At 58.6% G+C, this 25791-nt stretch overlaps 1 protein-coding gene across 9 annotated transcripts in view; it reads left to right on the forward strand.

Annotated features, from left to right (window-relative positions):
- The window catches only part of NAV1 (neuron navigator 1), a 210739-nt gene that overhangs the window by 123558 nt on the left and 61390 nt on the right, over nt 1–25791 (forward strand). For 8 of the 9 annotated variants that reach the window (XM_057548851.1, XM_057548882.1, XM_057548885.1 and 5 more), the window contains 2 exons: nt 2935–3037; nt 7254–7619. In XM_057548851.1, the coding sequence (XP_057404834.1) occupies nt 2935–3037; nt 7254–7619 (469 nt within the window). Of the gene's footprint in view, nt 1–2934; nt 3038–7253; nt 7620–24116; nt 24247–25791 lie in introns of those variants that run through there. The other variant, XM_057548894.1, reaches the window with a different exon arrangement.

Genomic DNA, 25791 nt, shown 5'->3' on the forward strand with positions numbered 1-25791 from the left:
ACCTGACATTTGACAGACTCATGGACGCATCATGACTCAGCCAACAAGACATTGTCACAAAGTCACGTGTGCCCCAGATTACCTCCCTGCCCCATCTCTGATCCCTGGGAAGATGGTGGGAGAGGGGTGAAGCTTGTTATGGGTTGGGGGTCAGAGGTGGGTAGGGTGGGGGGGATGAATGCCTTTGCAAATGCAACTTATTCATATTTTAAAGCTAAAAATTTAAAGACTTGCTTCTGGGGTCAGGGATGTGAATGTCAAATTGCCCTCCTCCCCCCTCCCCCCCCCCCACGCCCGGCCCAGGCACAGGGTCTGCAGCTCCTTGAGCCACAGAGGCCTTCCCTTACATGCAGCTCAGTCCTCTCGTCCTGGGACTCCCGCTGCACCCCCAGAGATGGGCCTGTCACCTGAGGATGTGGACACAGCCAGACTCTCAGCACCAGCTGCACCTGAGCTGAGCCTTTGACGCGCAGGGCGGCATGCCCGAGATGGCCACCAGGGGACGCTGCTGGGGCTCGGAGGGCGCTGTGGGGTGGCACCTCTGCAGACTATCCAGGCCTTGGGGCAGAGAGCAGAGCCAGGCCCCCTAGCTCTGTCCCCAACTCTGTCCCAGCCCTGTCCCCAGCCCTGTCCCAGCTCTGTCCCCAGCTTTGTCCCTAGCTCTGTCCCCGCCTTCCCCCCTGCATGCCCACCTACACCTGGGGCGGCAGCCTGATGCCACATGTTCTTCATTGATACGTTTCTGCACCTCCAGCCAATCGTCCCCCCGCCCCCTGACCTCAGCCTCCCGTTCCTCCTGTGACCGTGTTGGGCTGACTCACGTCCAAGGACTCTTGTGGCTCTGATTTGGGGCAAGTCTAGGAGACTTTGGGGTAGTCCTGCCCCACTCTACCGGCATGGAATGAGAAGGCTGCTCTGTGAGTTTAGCATTTTTCCCTTAAAAAAAAAAAAAAGACGTCTTCCTAATGGGACACGTATCCATCCATTCTTTTTCTATGTGTTTCTATTGTGGGCTCATCCATCCATTCCAGAGGCGGTCACCGAGCACCTACTCCGTGCCACCACTGGCTTGGTGCCGGCGGTGCCGAGATGCCCTGTGATCGATGGAAGGGAGTGTGAGCTTCTTCCTGGACCTGACTGTGCCCCGTGCTCCACGTGAGGCGTGGGACCCTGTCTCCGAGGCTCAGTTTCTCCTCCGTGAAATGGGGCAGCAGCACAAAGCTCCCGCACGTGCTGGAGGCTCCACCTCGCTGATGCCTGCCTGGGGTTGGCACACACGGTCTCCGAGTCACCCCTGGTCCCCTCCTCTGGGGGACCGCTCACCCCTCGGAGTCGTGTGCACCTCTTCCCTCACCTCTGCCATGGAAAGCATCGCCCTGGCCCAGAAGCCCCCATCTTGGTCCCCATATAGGCCTTTTAGGACCAAGCTTTAAAAATATACGTACACAGACAGGGTCCCTGTGTGTTCTCCACACCAAGCCATCATTACAGCCACGGAGCAGCTCACACGTGACCCTTGCCAGGATAAACAGGCACTGGCGCCCACAGGCGTGCCGCGCGGAGACCTGCCCTCCTCCCTGCCAGCTGCCCCCAGGCCTCCAGGGAAGGGAGGTGGCTGGGCTGGGCGTGGAGCTGCTTCTCTGGAAAGGTGCCTCCGAGGCTCTAGGAGGGCTCCCTGCAGCCCTCACCCCGCTGACCAGACGGGCCAGACTCAGTCTTGGGGAAAAGTGCCTCCTGAAGGGACTCAGAGACGTCCCCTTGGCAGGCAATAGAGCTGCACACTCCTGCTGGGTCTTGGTGGGGGAGGGCCCGTGGGCTCTGGGGCGAGGACCCCCCAGGGTCCAGATCGGGGGGCCGGTAGCCTGCGGGGTCAGAGCTCTGGGGTTTTCTCCGTTGCTTTGCTGTCATCTCCGTGGGTCTGTGACTCTCCCACGGGTTGTGCCTTTGACGGACGCAATGGGGGATCTGCCTGCATTCAGTGACTGTGGGTCCCAGGTCCCGGATAAGCCGTGGAGCAGGATGGACTCTGGTGTCTGCTGCATCGAGGCTCCCTGGATGGATCGGTGGAGGGAAGGGGAAAGTCCCTGAGTCTTTTCATGCTCGGCACCCTCAGGCTTTCGGATGCTTCCGCCCTGGGAAGGCGATGGGGCACATTTCTGTCTGCTGTGGTGGAGTCTCCTCTGTCCAGGCTAAAGTCCTGCCTGGAAACCAAGGCTGGGTTCCATGACCCAGATTGTGCGGGGTCTGCAGTGGGGCTGCACCCACACACCCTCACCTGGGCTCACACCACTGGCCTGGGGTCTGGATGCCCTGTACTCAGCCCGTGCCCCGGAAGATGGCTGCTCACCGCCCCCGCCCGCCGGCGTTTCGGGCGCTCTGGACAAACTGTCCCCTGGACCCCAGCGGCAGACGCTCCCAGCCTGGGGCTGGCTCACACCAGCTCCCAGAGCCAACCCTCAGCCCCTCCCCCTGACTCTGGGGTCAGCGACATCACGTTGGCAGCCTCACAGCAGGGCATTTATACCCCAGAAACTGGCCAGCACTACCCATTTGGGCATCCCCACCTCCGAGAGCCAGTTGTTAAACATTTACCAACACATCTCCAGAGACGGGGTTTCAGGTAGACCTTCCGGCTGACCCTGACCATGGGGGCCTGGGCCGGGGCCTCTGCTGGGAGAAGCGGGGCCCCCCAAAGTGACGCCAGGCTGGGGTGGTCTCGCGGCGCTCTGGGAGGGCACTGAAGGCCGGTGCCTGCAGCCCCCGTCCAGGGCCAGGACGTCGGGACTCCAGGGCATGTCCAGGGCCCTTAGGAAGGCCTGAGAGGCAGACCCTCGTGCCCCCGGGACCGGTCCCCTGGGGATATGGTCACCTGCCACCTCCCGGCCCAGCAGTGAGTCCTCTACATTCATCCAGCTTCTCTTCTCCCCACTCTAGATCCGGAGTCCCAGAGAAAGAGGACGGTGCAGAATGTCCTGGATCTACGACAGAACCTGGAGGAGACCATGTCCAGCCTGCGAGGGTCCCAGGTGACACACAGGTGAGAGAGCCAGCTGCCCCCTTTCTCCCATTGTTGGGGGCAGGGCCTGTGACCTTGGCTCGAGCGTGCGAGGTCAGTGGGCGTCCGAGCAGTGCGCGCTCAGCCCCCGGGGCCACGTCCATGTGTCCACAGGAGGAGCGTGGCCTTGCCGGGTGTCTGCTCCTGCTGGAGACTTAGGTTTCGTTTCATTAAGTTGGAGCATCGCTGGAAGGGGGATGGGAAGCAGGAGCCACCACGAGGCTCAGGCTGTGATGGACATGTGACATCCATGTCCCTGCTGGCTGCCCGTCTCCTCGTGGTCACAGGGGTTATTAACTACCCTTCTCTTCCTGTTCTGAAGCTTCCATGTGCCCTTCCCGACACCCAGCATCCTTCCTGCCCTTCAGCCGGTGGCCAGCACGGTGGCCCAGGTTCCATACCACGCAGACCCCCTCCACCTGCCCCCCGCGAGCCTCGCAGCCCCCGCCAGGACCCCGTCCGCAGCATCTCCCTGCCCGGTGTCCTGGCCTCAGTCTCTGCCATGACTCAGAATTTCCCGCGCTGGCTCCTTGGGCTGCCTGGATGAGCTCATGCTGTCAGCTCCAAGGGGGACAGAGGGCCGGGCTACACCCTGGGGGGTAGAGAGCAAACAGCCAGGATTGAGAAATCCTGGGGGGTGTGGAGCAGGAAGGTGGAGAAGGGGCCTGGAAGCCAGTTCCTCCCCATCTCCTGGGGTTGAAAAATGAGAGCAAAGTTGGGATCTAGGGGCAGTGCGAAAAGGGCCTTTCTTAGCCCAAGTGTGTGGCCAAGTTATATGAAGACCAACTTTACATACCTTCAGTGACAGAGAACTCATTACCTCTCAGCCATCCCTTCCTTGTGGGGTTGCTGTGACTATGAAGTGGAGCTGAAGTCTGGCCTCAGTGGCTCCCACCCATCGGCTCCCGTTCCCCTGCTGAGATGCCCTTCTCCTTCCTTCCCACACTCTTTCCCCAGCCCCAGCCCATCTGGACACACAGCCCTTTGCTCCCAGACATCTAAAATATTTTACATGATGAAGCAAAGCCTCTTCTCTCTGGGATTACCTCTGCTCGGGCCAGCAGGACCCCGACTAGTGTTGAAAGGGATGTGATCAGGGAGGGCTGAGAAAAAAAGTGGGTTGTGGGGCTCCGGGGGGCCCTGGGACTCAGGTCCCTCTACATCTGCGTCCAGCCTCCAGCCCTCCCAGCCCTGAGCAGAACCCAAGTGGGACAGGGGTCTGGCTTGGCTTGGCTCACCATTTTAAGGACCCAGTGGATGAAATGTTGAACGTCCTCCTTCCCCCCAGACAGGGAAGTTGTTGGAACGGTGCTCAGCACCAAATCACCCGCCAGCCCCAACCCAAAGAAGGCAGCAAGAGCTCCGTTCCTGAGAGGGTCACACCCCAGATGACTCAGCCACAGGGAAAGGGCAGCCGCTGCAGCCCCGGCCCCCTGTTGCCCTGCCTCTGAGCCCCCAGCCCCCCAGCCTCCTGGTGCCCCGACCTCTGAGCCCCCAGCCCCCCAAGTTAAGGCACCTTGACCCCAGGCAGGCTCTGCTGCTTTCTGCTTGGGGGCAGAGTGGGAAGAGGGAGGCCAGAAGCCTTTTGCATAAAGTTGACTGGTGTGTGGGCAGCGCCTCGGGCCTCTGGCTTCTCTCTCCCTTTATGGGAAAAGAACCAAGAGCCCTGAAGCTGGTTTTTCTGTTTACTGTGGACCCAGAGCCACTTCCTGTCTTAGGCTTTGGTTTATATTATTCCTGGTTCACACTTTGATAGCCAAAACAATGATTCCCTGAATTTTTACGGCTCTTTTACTTATTAAAGTGCTTTCCATCAATCAGCCCTTCCCTCGGCCCTGGGAGTGGACGGGATGTGTACACACGCCCTGAGTTAGAGAAGGTGCAGCGGGAGGCTCCGGAGAAGGGGTCACGTGCCAGAGTCGCACGAGCCGATCAGGGTGGCTTCTGCGTCCAGCGAGCTGAGAGCCCGGCCGGCTGAGTATAGGACAAACACAGGCTCTGTCCTGGAGGAGCTTACAGTCCAATGAGTGTGTCCAGCAAGGTTATTTTCACCCTGCAGCTCACAGGCTGCCTCTAGATTCAGTTCCTTTTCAGAAACCTGTCTTCCTATCCTACTTCCTCTATTTCCCTGGCTTGTTCCCCCGCAAGGAGAGAGTCTGGGTCGGAGGGCTGTGGCCGGAGAGGAAGTGAAACTCCGCCCTCAACCCGATCCAGGCCCACCATGCCCTCCACCCCAAAAAAAGTCCTCCCCAGAGAGAAGCAAGACTGAAGGGCAGGATCCAGGACTGGAAATCAAGGACCCAAGTCTGAGCTAGAATTTCCGCCACTGACTCAGAGGTGTCTGGAGGTGTGTTTGGGGATAGAGGGGAGCAGTGAGGTCGAGGCCGCGAGCCGGGAACAGAACCAAGGGACCTGGTGCTCGGCACACCCACACGCGATGCCAGTTTTGCTACAAAACGGGCTCCCCTGAAGCTCTCCATCGTCCCGTCACCAGGGCCGTCATTGTCCTCTTCCTTCTGCTTCTCGTCTCCTTGTCACGGTCAGCTCGTTTTTACTAAGCCCCTACTTGCTGCACAAGGCCCGGTACTGGGTCTCACTTCAAGAACTCGCCTGCAAGTCCGTCCTGGGCTCACCCCCGCCCATGCGGTCTTGAGTGCCAAGCACCCGCCAGGGCGTGCAGAGGGCAACCCGCCGCGGTGAGCGAGGCAGGCCACACACAAACCACCCCCCCCCCCCCGCCCGCCCAGGACCACAAGCACCCAGGGAACTGCCATTCTCCCTGAGGTCCGAGTCACTAGAAAGGGAAAGTACCCAGGGTACCACACACAGGACAGACAGGAAGCCCCAAGGGGAGAAGCTGGGTGTGGACCAGGCCAGGAAGCCTGGTCACTGATTTCCCTGCCCATCCTGGTCCCCTGCTCACCCACAGGACTTCTGCAGGGACCACCATCAGGGTTAAGGCCCATACAGCTCCCTCCAGTTTTTGATCAAAAAATAAAACCCTGTTTTCTCAGGATTGACAGAGACAATTTTGGAGGATTTTGTTATTTTCAAGGAACTTTACAAAAACAAGAATAGAAACATCAGTGTCTCACTCCATCTGACCCCCTAGAGTGACTAAGAAATGGATGTGTTTGCAGATTAAAGATTCCTGAGCTCTGTAACTCAGCGTTCCTTTGCCGCCCAGCTTTCTTGGCCCACAGATCCCATCTCATTTATTCAACCCTGTCTGGCTCTGCTTAGGCCAAGCCACTGAGACCCCACCTGTGGGTGATTTGGGCTGGCACCGCTGCTAGGCTGGGGGGGATGTGGGTCTCTGCCTGTCCAAGCGGCCACCTTGGCCCCTGACGGAGAGAGGCGTCTCCTTCCCCAGCTCCAGACCCCCTGGGCTCAGGCCATCTAGCACTGACCTGCTTCCCTGGCCTGGCCGAGCAGGGCCTGCGGCTTCACCCGCTTCGTCCATTTTCCCACGTTCTCCCCTCTGTCCAGCTAAGGCCGCTCTGTCCTCTGGTGAGGTTCTGCTGCTTCTCCCGATGCCCATGCCTTGGCTGGGGCTAGTCTTCCGGGGACCTGCTGCACATCTCAGGTTCCCAGAGGTTTTCCTATACGCTCCACACCCCACTCCTGACTTTGCTGTCTCTGGTTTGGGAAGCAACTAGCCCTGAGTTCACTAACAGCAAAGAGGTGCTAGACTCCCCGCACAAAATGAATGATCGAGGCCTTCCACTCTCAGGTGATTCCCCCAGGTCTCGTGGGCCCCTTCCCGTTCATTGCACACCTTCTGTATACCAGGCACTGTGTTAGGTCTTTACAACTCTATATGTGATAAAGTAGCTATTATAGTTTTATCCCCATTTGACAGATGAGGAGATGGAGGCTTGGCAAGGTTGATGACTTGCCCCGGCCCCCTGACTAATAAATAGTAGAAAAGGATTCAAACCCAGGTCATATTATAAAATCTGTGCCCTTACCGTGTACGGGATTCCCTCCCTAGCGCTCACCGGCCTCTTCCTTTGACAACCGGAGCTGACACACCTCAGGGCAACATACACCCTAAGAGGCCTCCCGGAGGCCCAGGAGCTCGGGCAGGGGGGCAGAGACGGGAGGGCGGGAGAGTGGAGGGAGGCATTACAGCCGCCCGAGGACGAGCCTCAGAGCGCTGGACTGGAGAGTAACCAGTGCCCTTCCGCCCGCCCAGCTCCCTGGAGATGACCTGCTACGACAGCGACGACGCCAACCCCCGCAGCGTGTCCAGCCTGTCCAACCGCTCGTCGCCCCTGTCCTGGCGCTACGGCCAGTCCAGCCCGCGGCTGCAGGCCGGGGACGCGCCGTCGGTGGGCGGCAGCTGCCGCTCGGAGGGGCCACCCTCCTGGTACATGCACGGAGAGCGCGTGCACTACGCGCACACCATGCCCATGCGCTCCCCCAGCAAGCTGGGCCACATCTCGCGCCTGGAGCTGGTCGAGTCGCTGGACTCGGACGACGTGGACCTCAAGTCCGGCTACATGAGCGACAGCGACCTCATGGGCAAGACGATGACGGAGGACGACGACATCACCACCGGGTAGGAGCGGCCCGTGGGCAGCTGGGGGGAGGACAGTCCAACGCGCGGACGCCAGAAGGGCGGATGGACCCCAGGGAGGGCGAGGGGACCACGGACAGCGCAGCGCGTGGCTCCCATAAGGGTGGATGGACTTCGCCCCGAGGAACGAAGCTGTGCTGTGACAAGGAGCCAGTGGGGGGCCTCGTGTGGGCGGTCGCGAGGCTGCTGAGGTTGAGCGGGGTGTGGGGGGGCGACGTCTGAGGAGCTGATTGGTCAGCGAAGGTGCCCCCTCATTGGCCCCTGCGGCTGTCATTCTGTGGCAGCCCCCGCCCTCCACCTGGTCTCCGCCCCCGACCCGCTGGTGGTCTCGGCCGGGGAGGATCCTTGTGCTGCACACGTGCACGTGGGACGGCCTGACCTCCCTATTTGAGAGTCAGGGTGACAGGGCCGCTTTCTCTCAAGGGACCACTGGGAAGAGAGGCCAAGGGCGTGTGTTGGGAGCGCTGGAGAGCGGAGCGCAGGACTAGCTCTGCTTCCAACGCCGGGTCCCGACCCCTGTCCCCACCCCACCCTGGCCCCCTTTCTCCTCCTCTGGTTTCTTCCTTTGCAAACCTCTGCCAGCGCTGCAACTTCCGAGTCTGACCCAGACTCGGAACCCTTCCGTCAAATCCTTCTTTCCCGTCTTCCTCTTCTCATCTTTTTCTGCCCCATAGACAAGGTTGGGTTTTTGGAGCAGCTTGCAGGGGGTTGGGTTTGGGGAGCAGCTTGCGGGGGTGGAGCAGCTTGTGGAGGGTGGGCAGTCTGGGACATGAGGGGAGAGGACAGGAAGAAAGCATTGCTAGGGACTTCAGGGTCCAAGAGCTGAGACCAGAGCACTGCACAGCTCTGGAAGCTCTCAGGCGTCTCCGGCTGGCTCTACCTCCACTCGCCCTTCTTGGTTTGCTGGGCCCTCCCAGGGACCACACGGGTAGCCACAGTGCCCCTCCCCCCCCCTCAGAACTACCTCTCCCCAGTAAACAGCTCGAACTGGAAGGGAGTGGAAGGTAGCTGAGCTCCAGGCTGTCCACTTCTCCCCACCCCAGGGATGTACTGGGAGGACCGGACCTGGCAGGGCCTGTTCCGATGACAGGCTGCTTTGGAGCAAAACAACTGACTCATGAATGGGGTTGTTTACTTCTTGTAAGTCCCAGGGGCCGGCCCACCTCTTGCTCAGATCTGCCAGCATGGGGCTGGGGCCGGAGACAGTTGTCCAGCTCCTCGTGGGTGCAGAGGCTGTGCTAGGTGGAGGAGAGCCTGGCGTCTGGTGCTGCCTTGCACAGCCTCTGCCCCAGGAAGCCCTTCTCCTCCTCTGAGGAAGTGTTGGGTCCCTGCCCTCTGACATCGCCCAGCTGGACAGGGCAGAGAGCTCCCACGTCCAGGACTCTGCCTTTGGAGAGACCCCAGTCTGAAGCAGGTGGTGGGACCTCTGGCACCTAACCGGCTGGGAGCTTGGGCAAGTCACTTAAGCTCTCTAGGCTTCGGTTTGTCTATCTGCCCAGTGCAGATAACAGTAGAACTTATCTCAGGGTGATGATAAGGGTTAAATGCATTAATTACGTAAAGTGCTTGGGATAATTCCTGGCTCTTTGTAAATGCTCAATCCTTGTTAGTTTATTTTTATTGCTATTATTACTGTTACTATTGTTAAAATCACCCTCTAAAGGAGGGGGGGGACTCCTGCCCTCTGAGGGTCCCAGGCTTGCCCTCAGGGACTGGGCAGTGCAGCAGAGCCCCATCAGAATCGGCAGCAAGGACAGATGTAGCAGTAGCTGGCCAATCCTGGGGACATAGGTTCAGGGGTGTGTGGGTATGGAGTGCTGGGCGGGGGAGCCAGGAAGGATGCCCTTTACCCAGCCTCTAGCACCTTTTCTTTGTCCTCTTCCCTCTGGACAGTGTGTGTGCTCCTGAATCAGTGCAAAAGCAGAGTTCACTAGACTGGCATGGATGGGACCTTCCCTCCCTGTGCACTCATGCCCGTCAGCCCTGGGGAAGCATGGGGTTCGCAGGGAATACAGAACAGAGTGGCGATACCCACAAAGTGGACCTCACTGCAAACTGCAGTGCTGGTGCCAAGATAATTTCACATGAGTTTTTACGGTCAGTCTGCAATTAGCAGCAACTCTCAACGAGCCAGTTCTAAGGGGGCTCCGGCGTTAACATCCCCGCCAGGACTGTCAGCCCACCCATCCTTCAATGCCCTTAAGCAGTCAGAGTTGAGAGGAATCCATTTATAATCCCCAATAATTTTAATATAACCAATCACTCCTCATTATGTGTTTTCACAGTTAAGTGTCGTGTTTTTTCACTTAAAAAGACCTAGGGCATCCTAGGTTCCAGCAAACCTGAGCCACACTTGCCCAGCCCCTTTCTGGTCCTCCCTCTCCCACTGTGGTTTCCATCCAGGTTTTGTAACTTAGAAAACGTCCTGCTCCTAAGAAAATTGCTTTTCCTACTCATAAAACAGGCAGGGCTATTCCCTTCTCACCTACCAGTGACACCCCATCCTTCCCCGTTGGCCACTGCCCATGACCATTCACTTCCCGACTCTCAGAAGTCTCAGCACTGGGCGAGCAGGACAGGTGAGGCTCACCGCTGGGCTTTCGCTCCCTCCCTCCCCCCGACCCCAGACGACACAGTCACAGGCCATCCAGGTGAGACGTGGAGGACGGCAGTGACCCCGAGGCTTTCTCGGTGCCCTCCGTCCATCCCCTGCTGGGGGATCGCCCACCTGGGGCTCTTCCCAAGCCCGTGTTCAGTCCGGAATCAGCCCTTCCCGCTCCATCCAAACGCCTGGCCGTTTCCCGGGTTGCCCATCTGGGTGAGCTCAGGGAAGGCAGATTCTTCAAACTGAAGCTCAACAAACCAGGACGAGGAAGGGCATGCAGCTGCTAAAACCATCATATACTTGAAGTTATATATTTAAACAATTGTGGTAAAATATGGTTTTATATGTGGCTAATATCTTAACTGCTTTTAAGTTTAAGAGTTCAGTGGCGGTAATTACATTGTCACCATCACTGACGTTCATCTCCAGAACTTTTTCATCTTCCCAAACTGAAACTCTGCACCCATTGAACACTGACTCCCCAGCCCCCTCTCCGGCCCCCCACCCCACCCTTCCTCTTTCTGTCTCTATGAGCTTGACTATTCTAGGGACCTCACAGAACTGGAAATCACACAGTATTTGTCTATTTCTGACTGGCTTATTTCACTCAGCCTCATGTCCTCAAGATTCATCCATGTGATAGCAGTCAGAATTTCCTTCCCTTTTAGGGCCAAATAATATTCCATTGTATATATAGACCACAGTTTGTCTATACATTTACCCATCGATATACATTTGGGTTGCTTGCTATGAACATGGGTGTACAAATATCTCCTCAAGAAGCTGCTTTCAATTCTTTTGGGTGTATTCTCAGCAGTGGAATTGCTGGATCATATGGTAGTTCTATTTTTAATTTTTTCGAGGAACCACATACAGTTTTCCAGAGTGGCCACACCATTTTCCATCCCCACCTGCAGTGCATGAAGGCTGCCTTTTCTCCACGTTCTCGTCAACACTTGTTATTTTCCATATGTTTGTTTTTTTAATAACAGCCATCATGATGGGTATGAAGTGGTTTTAATCTGCATTTCCCTAATGACTAGAGATGTTGAACATCTTTTCATGTGTTTACTAGCCATTCATATGTCTTCTTTGGAGAAATATCTATTCAAGTCCTTTGTCCATTTTTTAATCAGGTTGTTTGGTTGTTGTGGTTAAGTTGTGGGAGTTCTTTATATATTCTGGGTATTAATCCCTTATCAGACATATGATTTGCACATATTTTCTCCCATTCTGTGGGTTGCCTTTTCATTCTGTTGATGGTGCCCTTTAATGCGCAAAAGTTTTTCATTTCAATCACGTCTAGTTTATCTCTTGTTTCTTTTGTTGCCTACACTGTAGGTGTCATAGCCAAGAAATGATTGCCAAATCCAATGTCATAAACCTTTTCCCCAATGTTTTTCTGCAAGAGTTTTATAGCTGCTGAGGCTTTTTTTTTTTCAGTTTTTAAAAAAAATTTATTTAATTAATTAATTAATTTATTTTTGGCTGCGTTGGGTCTTTGTTGCTGTGCGCAGGCTTTCTCTAGTTGCGGCGAGCGGGGGCTACTCTTCATTGCGGTGTGTGGGCTTCTCATTGTGGTGGCTTCTTTTATTGTGGAGCATGGGCTCTAGGTGCACGGGCCTCAGTAGTTGCGGCACACGGGCTTCAGTAGCTGTGGCTCGCGGGCTCTAGAGCGCATGCTCAGTAGTTGTGGTGCATGGGCTTAGTTGCTCTGCGGCATGTGGGATCTTCCCGGACCAGGGCTCGAACCCGTGTCCCCTGCATTGGGAGGCGGATTCTTAACCACTGCGCCACCAGGGAAGCCCGCTGCTGGGGCTTTTTAAAAATACAAATTCCAAGTCTCATGCCCGGCCTACCTCTTCTACCTCAGGAAGCCGTATTTTTCTGACGCTTCTCAGTGATTTGGGGCCTAGTCTGTCTTCCCATAAAGTTAACAAATCTTCTTCATAGTAACCCCGACAGCATCTTTCAGCTTTGATTTGGGTGGGCACAGTACCAGGGGGGCTTATTCCACTCCAAATAGCATAAGATTACAAGAAAGCGTTTAAGTATTCACCTGAAATCTGCTTCACTTCTGCCTATTGATTCAAATGTTGTCGTCTGAGAAAAACAGACTAGGTGGAAGTCTTCATCCAGACATCTCAACATGTTCTTAATGATGGTTCAGACAGTCTCTTCTCTACAAAAGAAAGAGTCCCCAACTCATTTCAGTACTTCCTGAAATGACCCAGTTTTCCAGATCCCACCTGTCCTCGTTACCCTCCTCTGGAAGCTCTTAGGTTGTCAACGATCCTCTTAAAATTTGGCACCTGGACTGATCTGCCCGGTCCTGGCAGGGTGACATCCAGAGCCTGACCCTGTGGCCAGCATCGGCTTGGCTGCCGGCTGTCCTAGGTGGCAGCTCAGGACATTTTTACCTCCTGAAAAGAGAAGAGGAATTTGTTTTTTCTAAAAATAGGAAGGTCTGGAATTTAATCTAAAGAAGGAGATGAGTTCCACAGCCATCTGCACACGCCTGGCCCCCAGTGTTGGGGTGGGAGGTGGGGAGGCTGCACCTACAGAGGTGAGTGTGGGCTCCGGCGGGGGGGCGTGCGTACGGGGCTGCGTGTGCCCTCCAGCCCCTCCCTCCTTCTACTTGGACGTGCCTCTCACTGCCTCCACTTCCGTCTGTGTAAACGGTGGTCTGGGTGGGCAGGAGCCCCAGCCGCGTCCCCAGCAGCGCTGCTGTCACACCCTCCCGGGGGCGTCCTTCACCTGGTGTAGAGTAGTCTCTGCAGCCCTGGCAGGACCGCTGTCGGGCGACCTTGACCAAGGGCCGCAGAGCTTTAGACAGAGCCCTGCGGGTGTGCGGGGGGACAGCGGGTCTCCATCGTCGGGTGGTCCCTGCTCCGCGTGGCGGCTGGCTGCTCCTGTCCTGTCCCTCTTCGTCCCCTCCTTCCCCAGCCTGTCCTCTTAAACCGTGCTCAGGAGCTCGGGAACAGATGGGATTCGTTTCCTCCTTGGTGCTGAAGTGTCCTGACGTTGAAAAATGTCAAATAAAATAAACTGTAGGCCCCGGTCTCCTCCCAGGCTGGCTTTTTGCTCCCAGAGGCAGGAGCCCAAGCCTTAAAGAAACCCTCCCGCCTTGCTGAGTGGCCTGGGCCTGGGCAGCCCCCTCCTGAGAAGGAACGTCACTCACTGGGCTCCAGGTGGCTGATCCCAAGATGCCAAACCCCACCCCGTTTAGGGACAGAATCCTCCTGCGAGGGGCACTGGGTTTGTAGGGTTTGTACAGAGAGAGGAGGACTCTGGAATGTGAGTGGGCAGGGAGAAGAGTCTTCCTCCCCTGCCCCTGTTTCCTCTGTTTCCTGGCAGGCATTCCACCCCGTGGGCGGCTGGACCAGGCCGGGCTTTTGCCCGTGGAACACAAGGATTGGGGCAGAGGGGTAGGGGACCATCCTGGGGAGGACCCGGCATTCAAGTTCAGGAAGGAATCGGTTCCTGCCCTTGAAGGGCTTCACATCTAAAAGGGAGGAGGATGCCTGCTGTATCCATGGCAGCAGCAGAAGTGAGGTGTAGTTGATGCAGACAGTGGCTGTTGCCTCTTTGGGGGTAACAGCTAACGATGACCTGCAGCTTCATGCACGTGGCCTCGGCTGCCCTTCTCTGGGTGCAGGGGAAGGAGCATCTGAGCATCCGGGGCTCCCTCCTGAGCCCCCCTCTAGCTCGCTGTGTGGCACTAAGCAAGTCCCCAACCCCTCTGAGTCTCAGTTTGCTCATTTGTAAAAAGGTCATCGTTTGTGCCTTGGAAGGATCAAGTGGAAAAGAGTAAGAGTGCTCTAAAAAGTATGAGGAACTGTCGGTTTGAAATATTTATTCTGGTTTCAACTTACGGTTCTGTTCATTTAACTGATGGCCTCTGTCTTAATTAGGGGCTGTTAGAGTATCCACATAAGATTTCTTCAACTTGACAGATGAGTTCACAGAGTTTGGGCTTTGACTCTGTTGAGGGGGGTGATCTTGTTTTGCTTTTTTACAGCGTCTTGATGTTCTTTCTGTCCTGTGGTGCAGAGTTAAATGAACCGGCCTTTGCGCACAGGCTTGCCAACATGCATGCCAGGACTGGCGGGGTTGCAGAGTGGTGTGGAGTACAGCTCACGGCTAGACAGAGCCCTGGCTCTTCACCTGAGCTCTGTGTGTCACTGTGGGTGCCTGCTCTCCCTCTGCCTGAGTTCCCTTGTCTAGAAAAAGCAGAGAGTGGTGGTACCCTAGTCTGTAAGGCTGGTGCGAGCACCGAATTAGTGAACATGTTTACTTTGTATATAAGAAGTGTTAGATGTTAGCCCTTTGGTGACTGACGGTAGCGAGCTGGTGGCCCTAAGCTGTCACACGCACCTTCTGAAAGATAAGACAGTATTTGGAAAAGTGTGTGTTAACCTTCATGCTTGAACGTGATGTGTCTGAGCCTCACTGGGAGGGTGACAAACTAAGTGGTTTACCAAGCAGGATGGCGGCGTCCTGACCCACTTCTGCCTGTTCATGCAGTGCTATCGTGTGGCAAAGCGTGCCCCTGTGTGGCTTGGAGACCCCCGGCCACGGGTCCAGCATGTGGCTGTGCAGTGTAGCCAGACTAATTGCACACAGGACCGCACAAGTGGCCATGGTTCCTTTCCCGCCGTGACTAACGGGGCTGCCTGTACCTCACTCACACACGTGTGTTGTACATGAAGTGTGTCCTGGGATGGAGTCCCCAGAAGCAGACCTCGAGACGAGGATTTGTGTGCAAGTGGTTTATTTGGGAGGTGATTCCAGAAAGCACTGATGGGGGTGGGGAAGTGGGTCGGGGAGAGAAGGAAGCCAGTGCAGGATGCGTTCCGTGCGGGTCACTGTTGAGGTCAGCTGGGCTTGGGGGTTCTGGGGGATTATATGCCCACCCAGAGGGCCAGGAAGCCTGGATATTTATCTTGCGACTCCCAGTCGTTATTGGCTGAGGGCGGCTCCCAGGGGCATTGCATCCTGGTGTTTGCTCCTGCTCCACACAGGCTGGGAGTCACAGGTGCCTGCAGAGCGGCTGTGTCTGTGTTTACGGAAACAGTAACTGCAGAGGGGACATAGGTGGGATACAAGGGGCATCAATTATAAAGAGGGAAGATGGGAAGGGAGGAGGCCGTGGAGTCAGATTCCTGGTCTGTTGGGAGGGAGGGGGTGGCTTCAGAGAGCCAATGGCTGTCGAAACACCCTTAACTCCTAAAACAGAACAGTGAAAGCATTGCTGAGAGTGTGTGGGGTTAATCGGGATCACAGGGTCTGTTCAAACCCAACAGGGTCACTGGAAGGTTGGAGTAAGCCAGGTATTCCAGAGGCGCAGCTGGATGTGTGCTGGTTGCCAAGGCAACGGATGCAGGCAGAGGAGGGGCCCCTCTGGTGTGTCCTAGTAACCTACAATTGAGCTGCCGGGTTTTCCCCGAGTTTGATGATATACAAGCTGGTTGACAGTCAAGACGGATAAGGGCTGCGGAAGCCGTTGAGACGGGTCTGGCACTTCCCCACCAGTCCTGCCCGCCCGCCTGCCTGTCCACTTGTCTCTTCTCCGTCATCGTCGGCCTTCTCCTTTCCCTGCACACCTTATGTTCTGGGATGAGCCAGCTGGGCTCGTGGAGTGCTGGAAATTCCATGCAATCTGATATTACAGGAAGAGCCCAAGTTTGGAGTGGGCTCAGATCCCGGCTCTGAGGCTTTGGGGAGGCTGTGTGTCCATTCTGGCGGGGCTGGTCAAACGGGAATAGGGTCGTCGTGAGGATGTTACGCTGTACATTGTAATAACGTGCTAGGTATACAGCAGGTGCTTAGCAAATGTTACCTCTCTCCCTTCTCTCGGTTGGCGCCTAGAAAACCAACGCTCTGAAGGTCTGAAGGCCGTCTGTAGAGGGGGACTTTCCCAGCTGAGGGGTTGGGGGGTGATACCTAGTCGCTCACTTGTCCGTGCACGGTTCCTCCCACCACCCCTGCTGGAAGCCTCCCCAAATTCACCCCATTGCAGTGTGACTGCTACCCGACTAGGGGTCGTCCTGGAACTTGTGTGTATAATTTGTGCTGTAGTAACTTGTGCTTTTATAATTCTCTAACAATTGCACAGCACATGTGGCTTACAAAACACTTATGTGGCACTGTCTTATTTAATCTTAACAGCTCTGTGAATCAGGTATTCTTTTCCCCAGTTTACAAGCGAGGAAAGTGGAACTCGGCTTCACTGGCTGGCCGGGAGCTCATAACTTAAAAGCGGCAGCACGGGAGCAGAGCCAGGCGTCTCCGACACCTGCCCTCCCCACGCCCTCCCCATCCCGTGCTCACTCCAGCTCGCTCGCTGCCTCCATTTGTGTGTAGCATGTGTGCCCCTAAGCTTGGGGGCGGGGGTCACAGGCCTTACTGCCACCGCAGAAGGAGCTCCCCTCAACACCCAGCAGGCCATGCTGTTGGAGGCCCGCTCTCCGAAGGCCCCTAAGTGACTGCTCCGTCTTCAAGGATAGGGCCCTGCTTTGCAGCCCACAGAGCAGCCACAGCCGGGAGCTCGGGGCAAGGGCAGGAGGAGCAACGCGCGCCCCATGAATACAGGCTCTGTTGACTGTGGCTCAAAGGCTGAGCTGTCCCAGGATGCTCGCGAGGGCCAGCTCTGGCCTCTGGGCTATCACGTGTCTCTGGCCAGGCAGCAAAGGACCATTCACTGCGGCTGAAGAAAGGCCAGCAGGCCAGGCTGGGCACCCACCCGCTGAGCTGTGCACGGGCTGCCCCAGAGAGGCTGCGGGACGGAGTTGCTACTGCCCGTACGCTGGGGCCATGATGGAGCTAGCACAGGCAGATGCATTAAGGTCTGGCTTTGCAAAGCAGGCAGAGCGAGTCAGGCCCTGAGAGGCCGCAGGCAGGCGCTATGGTAGAGGCAGACCAGGGCTCACGGATCCGCAGGTCAGGGTCACGGAGAGACGGGTGGACAAGCCGATGCCGGGGCTGGTGCGGGTGGTAAACAGAGCCAGTGCGCGGGACGTGCTGCCAAGGGGGGGGGGCGGGGAGAGCCACCCAGACACATGTGTGACGGGCTGGATACAAAGAGGCTGTGTGCACACCGGCTTCCCTGGCTGAGGGCAGGGCGTGCGCCAGCCAGCCAGGCCGGAGAGCGTCCGAGAGGCGGAGGGACCAGTGTCTCACCAGCCCGCCTGCTCTGCCCGCCTCGGCCGGCTCGTATTAAGAGGGGTCCAGGGAGTTCCCTGGTGGTCCAGTGGGGAAGATTCTGCGCTCCCAGTGCAGGAGGCACGGGTTCGATCCCTGGTCGGGGAACTAGACCCCCCATGCATTCCGCAGCTAAGAGTCAGCATGCCGCAACTAAGACCCGGCGCAGCCAAATAAGTAAATAAATATTAGGAGGGGTCTGCCCTGTGCCCTGTCCCTTCCCTCTTGTGGGGCGTCTCCAGCCAGACCCGGGGACACGTCTCCACCGTGGCTGCTGCCCTCTGCTCCTGACCGCTCAGCCCCATCCAGCCCCTTTCCTGTCCCCTCTTCTCACTGGCCACCCCTCTCAGTCTCTCAGCCTCCTCTTCCTCGTCTGGCTTCTGTCTCGGCCCCTGTGGGTCTGATGACAAGGGGCAGTTCAGGAGCGATGCCGTCTCCGTGGACAGAGCCCGGCGGTGGCACTTCCGGCAGCAGGGGCTCCCAGGACGCAGCTTTCTGCCGCGTGTCATTAGAGGAGGAGGCAGAGCTATCACCTGCCCGTCACCGTCGCCCTCTGAGCGGCAAGCCCCTGCAGCCGCCCTATGCCTGTGCTCACCTTTCCTCGCACGGTCCCCGTGTGAGGTCCTGCCCTTCCCAGCTCCGAGCGCTCGCCCCTGCGGTCTGGGTGGCAGCAGCCGTCCCGTCCCTTGTGGCTCCTCAAGTCCCTGTGCTTAGTTTCCTGTTCTTGAGAGACAGGCCGGCACCATCGATGGGGCACTGCAGAGTCCAACTGCCCCGGATTTATCCTCGGTTTGCCGCTATTGCCTGCATGACCCTGGATAAGTGACTTAGCCTCACCGTGTGAAAGGAAAGGGGATGACAGTGCCCACGCCATGCTGCTTATTCACGTGGTCAGTAAGTACTTCTAGACACCTGCTGTACAGACACTTGGGGGTACAGCAGGAGAAAAAGTCATCATTCTTAAACTCATATACAAAAGAGAGAAGGCAGACAAGCCAACAGGTAAATACGTGGTAGATCAGGTGGTGCTGTGCTCCATAAAGGAAGATGAAGCAGGCTGAGGGACGGAGTGGTGGGCGGGGGCTGTTGGGGAGCGTGGTCAGGGAACACTCTCCAGTAATTGATGCCCAGAAGAGCATGTGCAAAGACCCTGGGGCAAGAATGGGCACGTGTTCAGGGAAATGCAGGGAGGTCCGTGTGGCTGAAGCAGAATAAACAAGACAGATGGTGATCAGAAATGAGGTCAGGGTGTAGCCAGGGGCCAGGTAGTACAGGTGAGGGGCAGCTACAGGCAGCTTCCAGGCAGAGGAGCGATGAGATCTGACGCGTGTTGCAAAGGGTGTGCCTGGCTGCTGTGAGGGGGCAGCGAAAGGAAGCTGCTGGGATCGTCTGGGCGGGGCAGGGTGGGGCGGGAGGCAGAGATTGGAGCTCCAGCTCAGGAACGGGGAACCTGGGTCAGTGGGCGCTTCAGCCAACCTGAAATCACTGCGCTGCCCTCGGGGGTCTCACACTCATACACACACTCACACACACACTCGCGTCTGCCCAGGGGCAGCTAAGGGTCCAGCAGGCCCTGTGGAGGGCAGGCAGCCTCCTGCTGTCTCCATTCCCACCGCCCCATCTGTCCTGCGCTCTCAGAACCACACAGAGACACTGAGGTTTGGGAGGATGTGAAACAGTTGCCCACTGTGTGCGATCTGGCGGGACGCCGCCTCTCCCAGCTGCGGGGTGGCAGGGAAGGCAGGCCTCCTCAGAGGTTGTGTAAATATTTGGGAAGCAGGCACACAGCTGGGAGTGGGACCCCCTCCTCCAGCTGGCTCATTTGCTGCCCCAGGGACATCTCAGCAGGACCTGGGGCTGGGCTTTGGGACATCCCACCATGCATCTGCCCTCCAGGCCCGACCCACACTCTCCCACCCACCCTCCACCTTTCCCTCTCTCCCACCCACCCCCCACCTTTCCCTCAGAGCCCAGGCTGCCCTGGGGAGGGAGTTGGAAAGAAGTGGCAGCACCGCCCGGGAGTCAGGCGGCCTGGATCTGCAGAAGGGCTGCCCTTCCTCAGCCCACCTTCCCTCCCCGTGAACACCTGGGCGCCGAGCCAGAGGAGCTCTAAGGCTGTTTTGGCTCTGACATTCCAGATCTCCAGCCATGAGAAGTGCGTCTGTGCGGGGCTCAGGCACAGCCCTGATGGGTCCAGAGCGGAGAGAGCTCGCTAGGGTCACGCACAGGGAGCCCTTGAAGGCCCGGGCCTCCCTGAGAGGCCAAGAAGTCCACCGGGGATCCGACAGCCCCTGGCCTGGGACCCACGTCATCACGGCTCCCATGCCTGTGGCCAGAATACCTAAGGCCACGCTCTCAGCCTTCCTGAGCTTGAATGTCCTAAAGCAAGTGGAGAGTGGACCAACACCTGCCTCACCCTAGATCGCTAGGTTGTCTGAGAATGAAATCCTATTTTATGATGTGAACGTGCTACCCAGAGGCCGGGAATGATTTTTATAGGTTTCTTCTATCAAGGTCACAACAGATGATCCCCCAGAATTCAGTGGGGTCATCGGGGGACCCGGGGGTAGGTTTGTAAAAGCTGGGATTAGAGATGTGGTGAGGTCATTCCCCACGGACAGTGTGAGGCCCCACCAGTGTGGACACCGGCCAACTCACCGCCCCCCGCCCCCCCGCATTCTGGTCTGATTCTCTCTCATCACCCCTCTCTGTGTGGTGAAATGCTCTTTGTTCTGTCTGCCCAGATGCTACCAGCTCGGTACGCGCGGCCAGGACACGCAGGAGTCTCCGGGCCCAGCTTCCCCCGTGGGCCAAGGGGGCTCGTCTGCTGGCCGAGACTTGTGCAGGGGCAGAGGCTTTCCTACCTAAGGGAGGGAACAGCCTCGTAACTGAGGGGAAAGAGGGGAGTAGGCATCGGTCCAGAGACAGAGCCTGCCCTGGTACCTAGTCTCCCGAGGGGTCTCACTTCCCCGGCTCAGCAGGAATCAGGGGTGCGGTCAGGCCCCAGACAGGTGAAACGGGAACTCAGGTCAGGCCCCAGACAGGTGAAACGGGAACTCAGGTCAGGCCCCAGACAGGTGAAACGGGAACTCAGGTCAGGCCCCAGACAGGTGAAACGGGAACTCAGGTCAGGCCCCAGACAGGTGAAACGGGAACTCAGGTCAGGCCCCAGACAGGTGAAACGGGAACTCAGACCACATGGCACCTCCTGGCAAGTCTTTCTCTTCCTTTCTTGCCTCTAATCAGCCCCGTCTGCCTTGAGACTGTTGTTAGGGAGACGACCAGGGCCTCCCACCGTCTCCTCGGATGTCTCTGTTGGAAACGGAACACTGGTCCAGAGCCCTGGGGACTGAGATCCAAGGTGTGTGTGGCGAGGGGTAGGGGAGGGAATCAGGCTGAGAGATGCATGCGTGTTACTCTGGGCCCCACCCTGTGCTTTGGACATTTCCTGGCCTCCCTGTGCCTCAGTTTCCCCCTTGTAAAGAGCCACTCTGCTGGGCCTGGCACAGGGGACACACACGATCTTGGCTCCCGAGGGCTCTGTGAAGAGGAGCACAGAGGAGGCTGTCTGAGATGGCCGGGCCTTTTTCCTCTCTGGCTGGGTTTTCTTTCTGGAAAAGAGCCTACCTCTCAGCTCCCTCTCAGCAGGTGTCTCCCCCTTCACCCTGCCGCAGGCTACAACTCTGCAGCCTGGGACCCAGAAAGAAGAGCTCAGTCACCCCTGTGTGCCCCTCCCTGTGGTCAAAACAGCTGGGCCACCGCCCCCCATACTTGGCCACACCCCCGTGATGGGCGAGGTCGGGGCTGCTGACCCGAGAGGCTGAGGTTTCCTGTCTTCACAGAAGCTCCCACACGGCCCTGCTGTCCAGTTACCCACACGTGCCTTGACCTGGTGGCTGAGAAGAGCAGGTGCTAATTTGCATGCTATTTATTTAAGGAGCAGAGTCTCCAGCGACCCTGTCCTTACCCTGTGGAAGCCTCTGCCAAGCAGGAGAGTGGGTCCCAAGGTGGAGGAAGGTAGGGTCTCCGTGCAGCCCAGCTTCCTCCTTGAGAAGGAAAGAGGAACTTACGGAGGGAAACCTCAGACTCTTTTGGGTTCTGACAGGAACCAGTTCCAAGGAGGAGGGGGTTTACAGATCCTCCAGCCCAGAATCCTCTCAGCAGGGGACTCAGAAATCTGGGACCCCTCCCCTGGGCTGCGCTGCTGGCTGACTTGCTCTCTTTCTGGCCAGGTCCCCCATCGCTGTTGGGGGTGAAATGCAGGGAGGGGAGGGCTGCAGGGAGGGTGGGCGGCGGCTGGGTGTGACGCAGGGGGAGAAGCGCACAGCTCAGCAGGGCTGTGAAGGCGTGTCATGGTGTGTGTGTGGCTGGCAGGGGGGGAGGGGGGAGCGGACGTCTCAGTTCCCTGCACAAAAGTCTCTAGTCCTCCGAGTAAACCCCTGTGCCTTACCCCCTTCAGGCCTCCCCTCCCTCCCCCCAGGCTCTGCCCAGAAAGCCACAAAGGAGGAAACCTGATGGAAAACGCACAGCTAGATCTAGAGAAAAACATCCCCTGCTGGTGACATTCCTCTGGCTGAGACAAAGTCATTTTACCCGGGATTCCATGCTGGCTGAGGCTAAAGAGAATCCCTCACGGTGCACGTCCCGTGTAAGCTGTTCCCCAGATGACCCAGGCGGGCCCCAGCGCAGAGAATCCATCCCGCTCACCCTCCATTTAGGCTGGTGGTGAGGATGGGGTGCAGGGAAGTTACAGAAGAGCCCGGGTGGGGCCTGGCCCGGGGCCGTGAGGTGGGAGATGCTGCTTCAGAGCCTGCCTCGCTCGGATTCCCCCCAGAGCTGCTCAGCCTGGACCCCGGTGCACCTTTCCTGAATCTCACCACCCAGACCACTCAGAGAGAGGAAAGGGAATGGAAATCGATTCCCCCCCATGCTAGGGGGTCGCCTGACGGCTCGGTGCTGGGATCACTGCAGCTCTTTACTCCCCTTTGGGCTGAAAGCATATCTGGAAAACTTGGCCGCAGTATATGCACCCCCAGAAACAGACCTCTCCCCAACTCAGACTGTTCAGGGATCCGGGACAGAGCGCCCTCTGAGACGTCTCCCACCCTCCAGAGCGGCGGTTCACCCCTTAGAGCTGCAGCCCCAGGTCGGTGGCGCTGGGCACTCAGAGGACTAGAGCCAGGCGGGCTTTTAGGGAGAAGGGCCATCCTCGGGACTCAGAGCAGCGTCCACACCTCCCTGAAGGCGGGGAGTGCGGAGGGGCTCTGCAGAAGTGTGACTCTCCTCTGCCTTAACAAGCGGGCCGCCGAAGTTCGGAGATGAGAGGCCTAGGGGAACACGCTGGCCTGGGTCTCCGCGTGGGGCTGTCACACCCGCTGCCCAAGCCCAGAGATACTGCTGCTCTGTGGTTCAACATCATCGCAGCTCAGGCCTTCGGGCCTTTAAAAAAATACCATCGCTGGCGTTGTTTCTGTTGCTTTAAGAAATTGCGGATGTAATCTGTCCATATCTAAGACACAGTCTTTCCCCTTTGCCCGGGTCACTTTGGGGTTGGGAGCGACCTTACACACTCAGCCCCTCCCAGGAGCAGGGATGGGCTGGAAGAAGGTGGGGGCAGCAGTGCAGCCCCCGTGCAGCCCCTTCCTCCGCAACAGGGGGGTTAAGTTACCAGGAATTCCCTGAGGGGAGAGGCGCTCTGTGGGAGAGCCCTCCCACTGATCCCACTTTTTTTCTTACTCTGCACTAAAATCTTTACATCTTGGGGTCCTTTTCTTCCTGATCAGTCAACTGAAAATGCCTCCTAGATGCAGGCACAGACCTTTGCGTGGTGTGACCTGTTCTTTCTCCCCACAATCAGCCCCAACGTGCACGCCTCCCTGCCCACCCCCCCGCTGGAGGAAGGTTAGCCCCGCCCCCGTCAGTGGTCAGCACTTTTCAGGAGGTCGCCCACCCTGTAAGGAGGACAGCTCCTGAGCAGCCTCTGGCTCTTGCACCCCGTCTGCCCTTCACCCCTCGGCACCCCCCGCCGACCTTGTTGCAGGCGCTGTACTGCTCCCGGGCTCTTGGTCTGATTTAAAAGCCTGGAAAGGGTCCAGGAGGGAGCTGGGAGGAAGCCCTCCGGGGAGGGTCCAGCTTCCCCGACCCGTGCCCACCAGCGCACGCGGGCCCCCTGTCCCCAGAGACCTGGGATGCCCACACGCGTCTGCCCGCGTAGCCCGAGGAAGAGCCCGGGTCGACCCGCGGCGGGGGGTGGGGGGGTGGTGGCCCGCAGCCGGCGTCGGGTTGGGGGCGGGGGGGGGGGGAATGTGCTCCGCAGCCGGCGCCCTGAGGGGGTTAACCCGCAGCCGGCGTCGGGGAGGGGGGAGGGGGATGTGACCCGCAGCCTGCGTCCGGGTCTAGACCCGCAGCCGCCCGGCGGAGACCGAGGCCCCGGCCGCCGCGCACCTCCCGGCCCCCGGGCCCCGGAACGGCCGCGCCGCGGCGGCTCTTTGTCTACCTGCTCCGGGCGTTAAAGGGCCCGCTCGCAGTCGGGGCTCGGGACCCGAGGCGGCGACGGGAAGTGGGGCTCTGTCGCTTTAAGTGCAGCTGGAGCGGTGAGTCGGGCGGGCGGGGGGAGGAGGGAGCGAGGGGCGAGGGCTGGTCCCGGATCTCCGGCCATCCGCGTGGCCGCGCTCAGACCTCCGCGGGTCGGCCGGGCGGGCGCGGCGTCGGCGCGGGGTTCCCGGCGGCCGAGGGCCGCTGCGCCGGGAGGATGTTGCATCTGCCCCTGCCCAGGGCGGGAAGGACGAGTTTCTCTCGCAGGTAAGCGTCCCGCCGCGCGCCGGCCCTTCGCTGCCGCAGCCTTGCGGGGGTGGGGTGGCGTCCGCACGCAGGAGGGTCTTGGCCGCCCTAGAGTCGCGGACCTAGAGGACGGCAGCGCCACCTGAGCCTCTGGCTCCCGAGCGTTTGGCCTGTTGGCCTTGGGGTTGGAGGTCGGGGTGCGGAGGGGTCTCGGGAGGGGGAGGAAAGCAGGGCGCGTGCGGTCCCCGGGGACCGGGACGGACCTGGGACAATAGCACGACTGGACAGAACTTCCCTGGTTCCCTGCAGTGCGGTGGGGCCGGGGGTCTTGGGGACCTGGGGAGTGGAAAGCGAGAGGGCTTCGACCCCAGCCGGGTTCCTCCAGCCCCGGAAGCTCTGGGGGTCTTTTGGGGTGAAGGGAGGTGGTGGAGGTGTAGGCTGAGACCTGAGTGGGCGCCGGGCTGAATTTATGACGCCGCAGCCGACTGGATCCCTCAGAGAAGAGTGAAGCCCGGGACCCTGCTCTGGGAGGGGATGAGAGCCGGCTGATGGGGGAACAGACAGCGGCCCTGTAAGGTGAGGGTCGGGCACTCAGGCTCCCCACTAAGGGGCAGTGACTATGACCGTGGCCAGCCCTGGGACCCCGCCAGCCGACTTCGGAACCACGCTTCCAGGAGAGGATTAGGGAATTCCAGCCACCTGAGGAAGAGGGCTGCTGCTGTCTGGCGTTTCTGGGAGCTTCCCACCCCGGTGTGCACCCTCCCTCCCCTCAGCCTCCCTTCGGACCTGTGGGGCTGAGGAAGCTGGGGACTGGGGAGTTGAATGGGAGGCCGGATGCCTCTTGCCGTGACTGCTCCACCCCCCAGCCCCTAGACCCCTGACTCGCACCGTTTGCTCCTCCTCCCCCGAGGTTCCTCGGAGGGAACCCATTGCAGTTCTGCCCACGCAGGCTCAGGGTCAGAGCAGACCAGTGGGTAAGGCCTGGTGAAGGGGGGGGCATCCCCAGCACCCGGAGCCCCTCGGAAGCCTGTCCTGCTGGCCTCCAACTTGGGACCCTTGGAGTCACTTTGCTAAGCTGACTGGTGGGGCTGGGGGTGTTGTAAGAGGAACCAATTCATGAACAGAGAATATTCTAGAGAACAGAGGTCTATTCAGGGACCTGTGGGAATTCCTGTTTCTGGTGGGATCCCGGGCGGAGTCCTGAGTCCCTGGCCCTGGAGAAGGCAGAGGGGAGGGTGCCTTCCTAACCTCTCCTACCCCCCACTTCCACCACTGCCACCCCAGCTCAGAACCCACTCCGGATCCACACGGGGTGTGTCTGAGGACCGTTATAGTTGCACTGGTTCTACTATTAAGTTCTCCCCCCAGCGCCCCCCAGCCCCACGGCAGAAGAGGTGAAAATCTCTTAGTTGATCCCGGCGCCCTTCCCTGAACGCACCACGCCTTTCTTCCTCCACCAGCCCTTGCTAGGTGATCCCATCACGCCTCGACATGGAATCCTCCCTGCTCCCTTCCTCTGCTACACCCCACCCCACCCCAGGAGACCCAGGCTCTGTACTGTGAGCT

The sequence above is a fragment of the Balaenoptera acutorostrata genome, chromosome 1 (assembly GCF_949987535.1).
Source record: "Balaenoptera acutorostrata chromosome 1, mBalAcu1.1, whole genome shotgun sequence".
NCBI lineage: Eukaryota > Metazoa > Chordata > Mammalia > Artiodactyla > Balaenopteridae > Balaenoptera > Balaenoptera acutorostrata.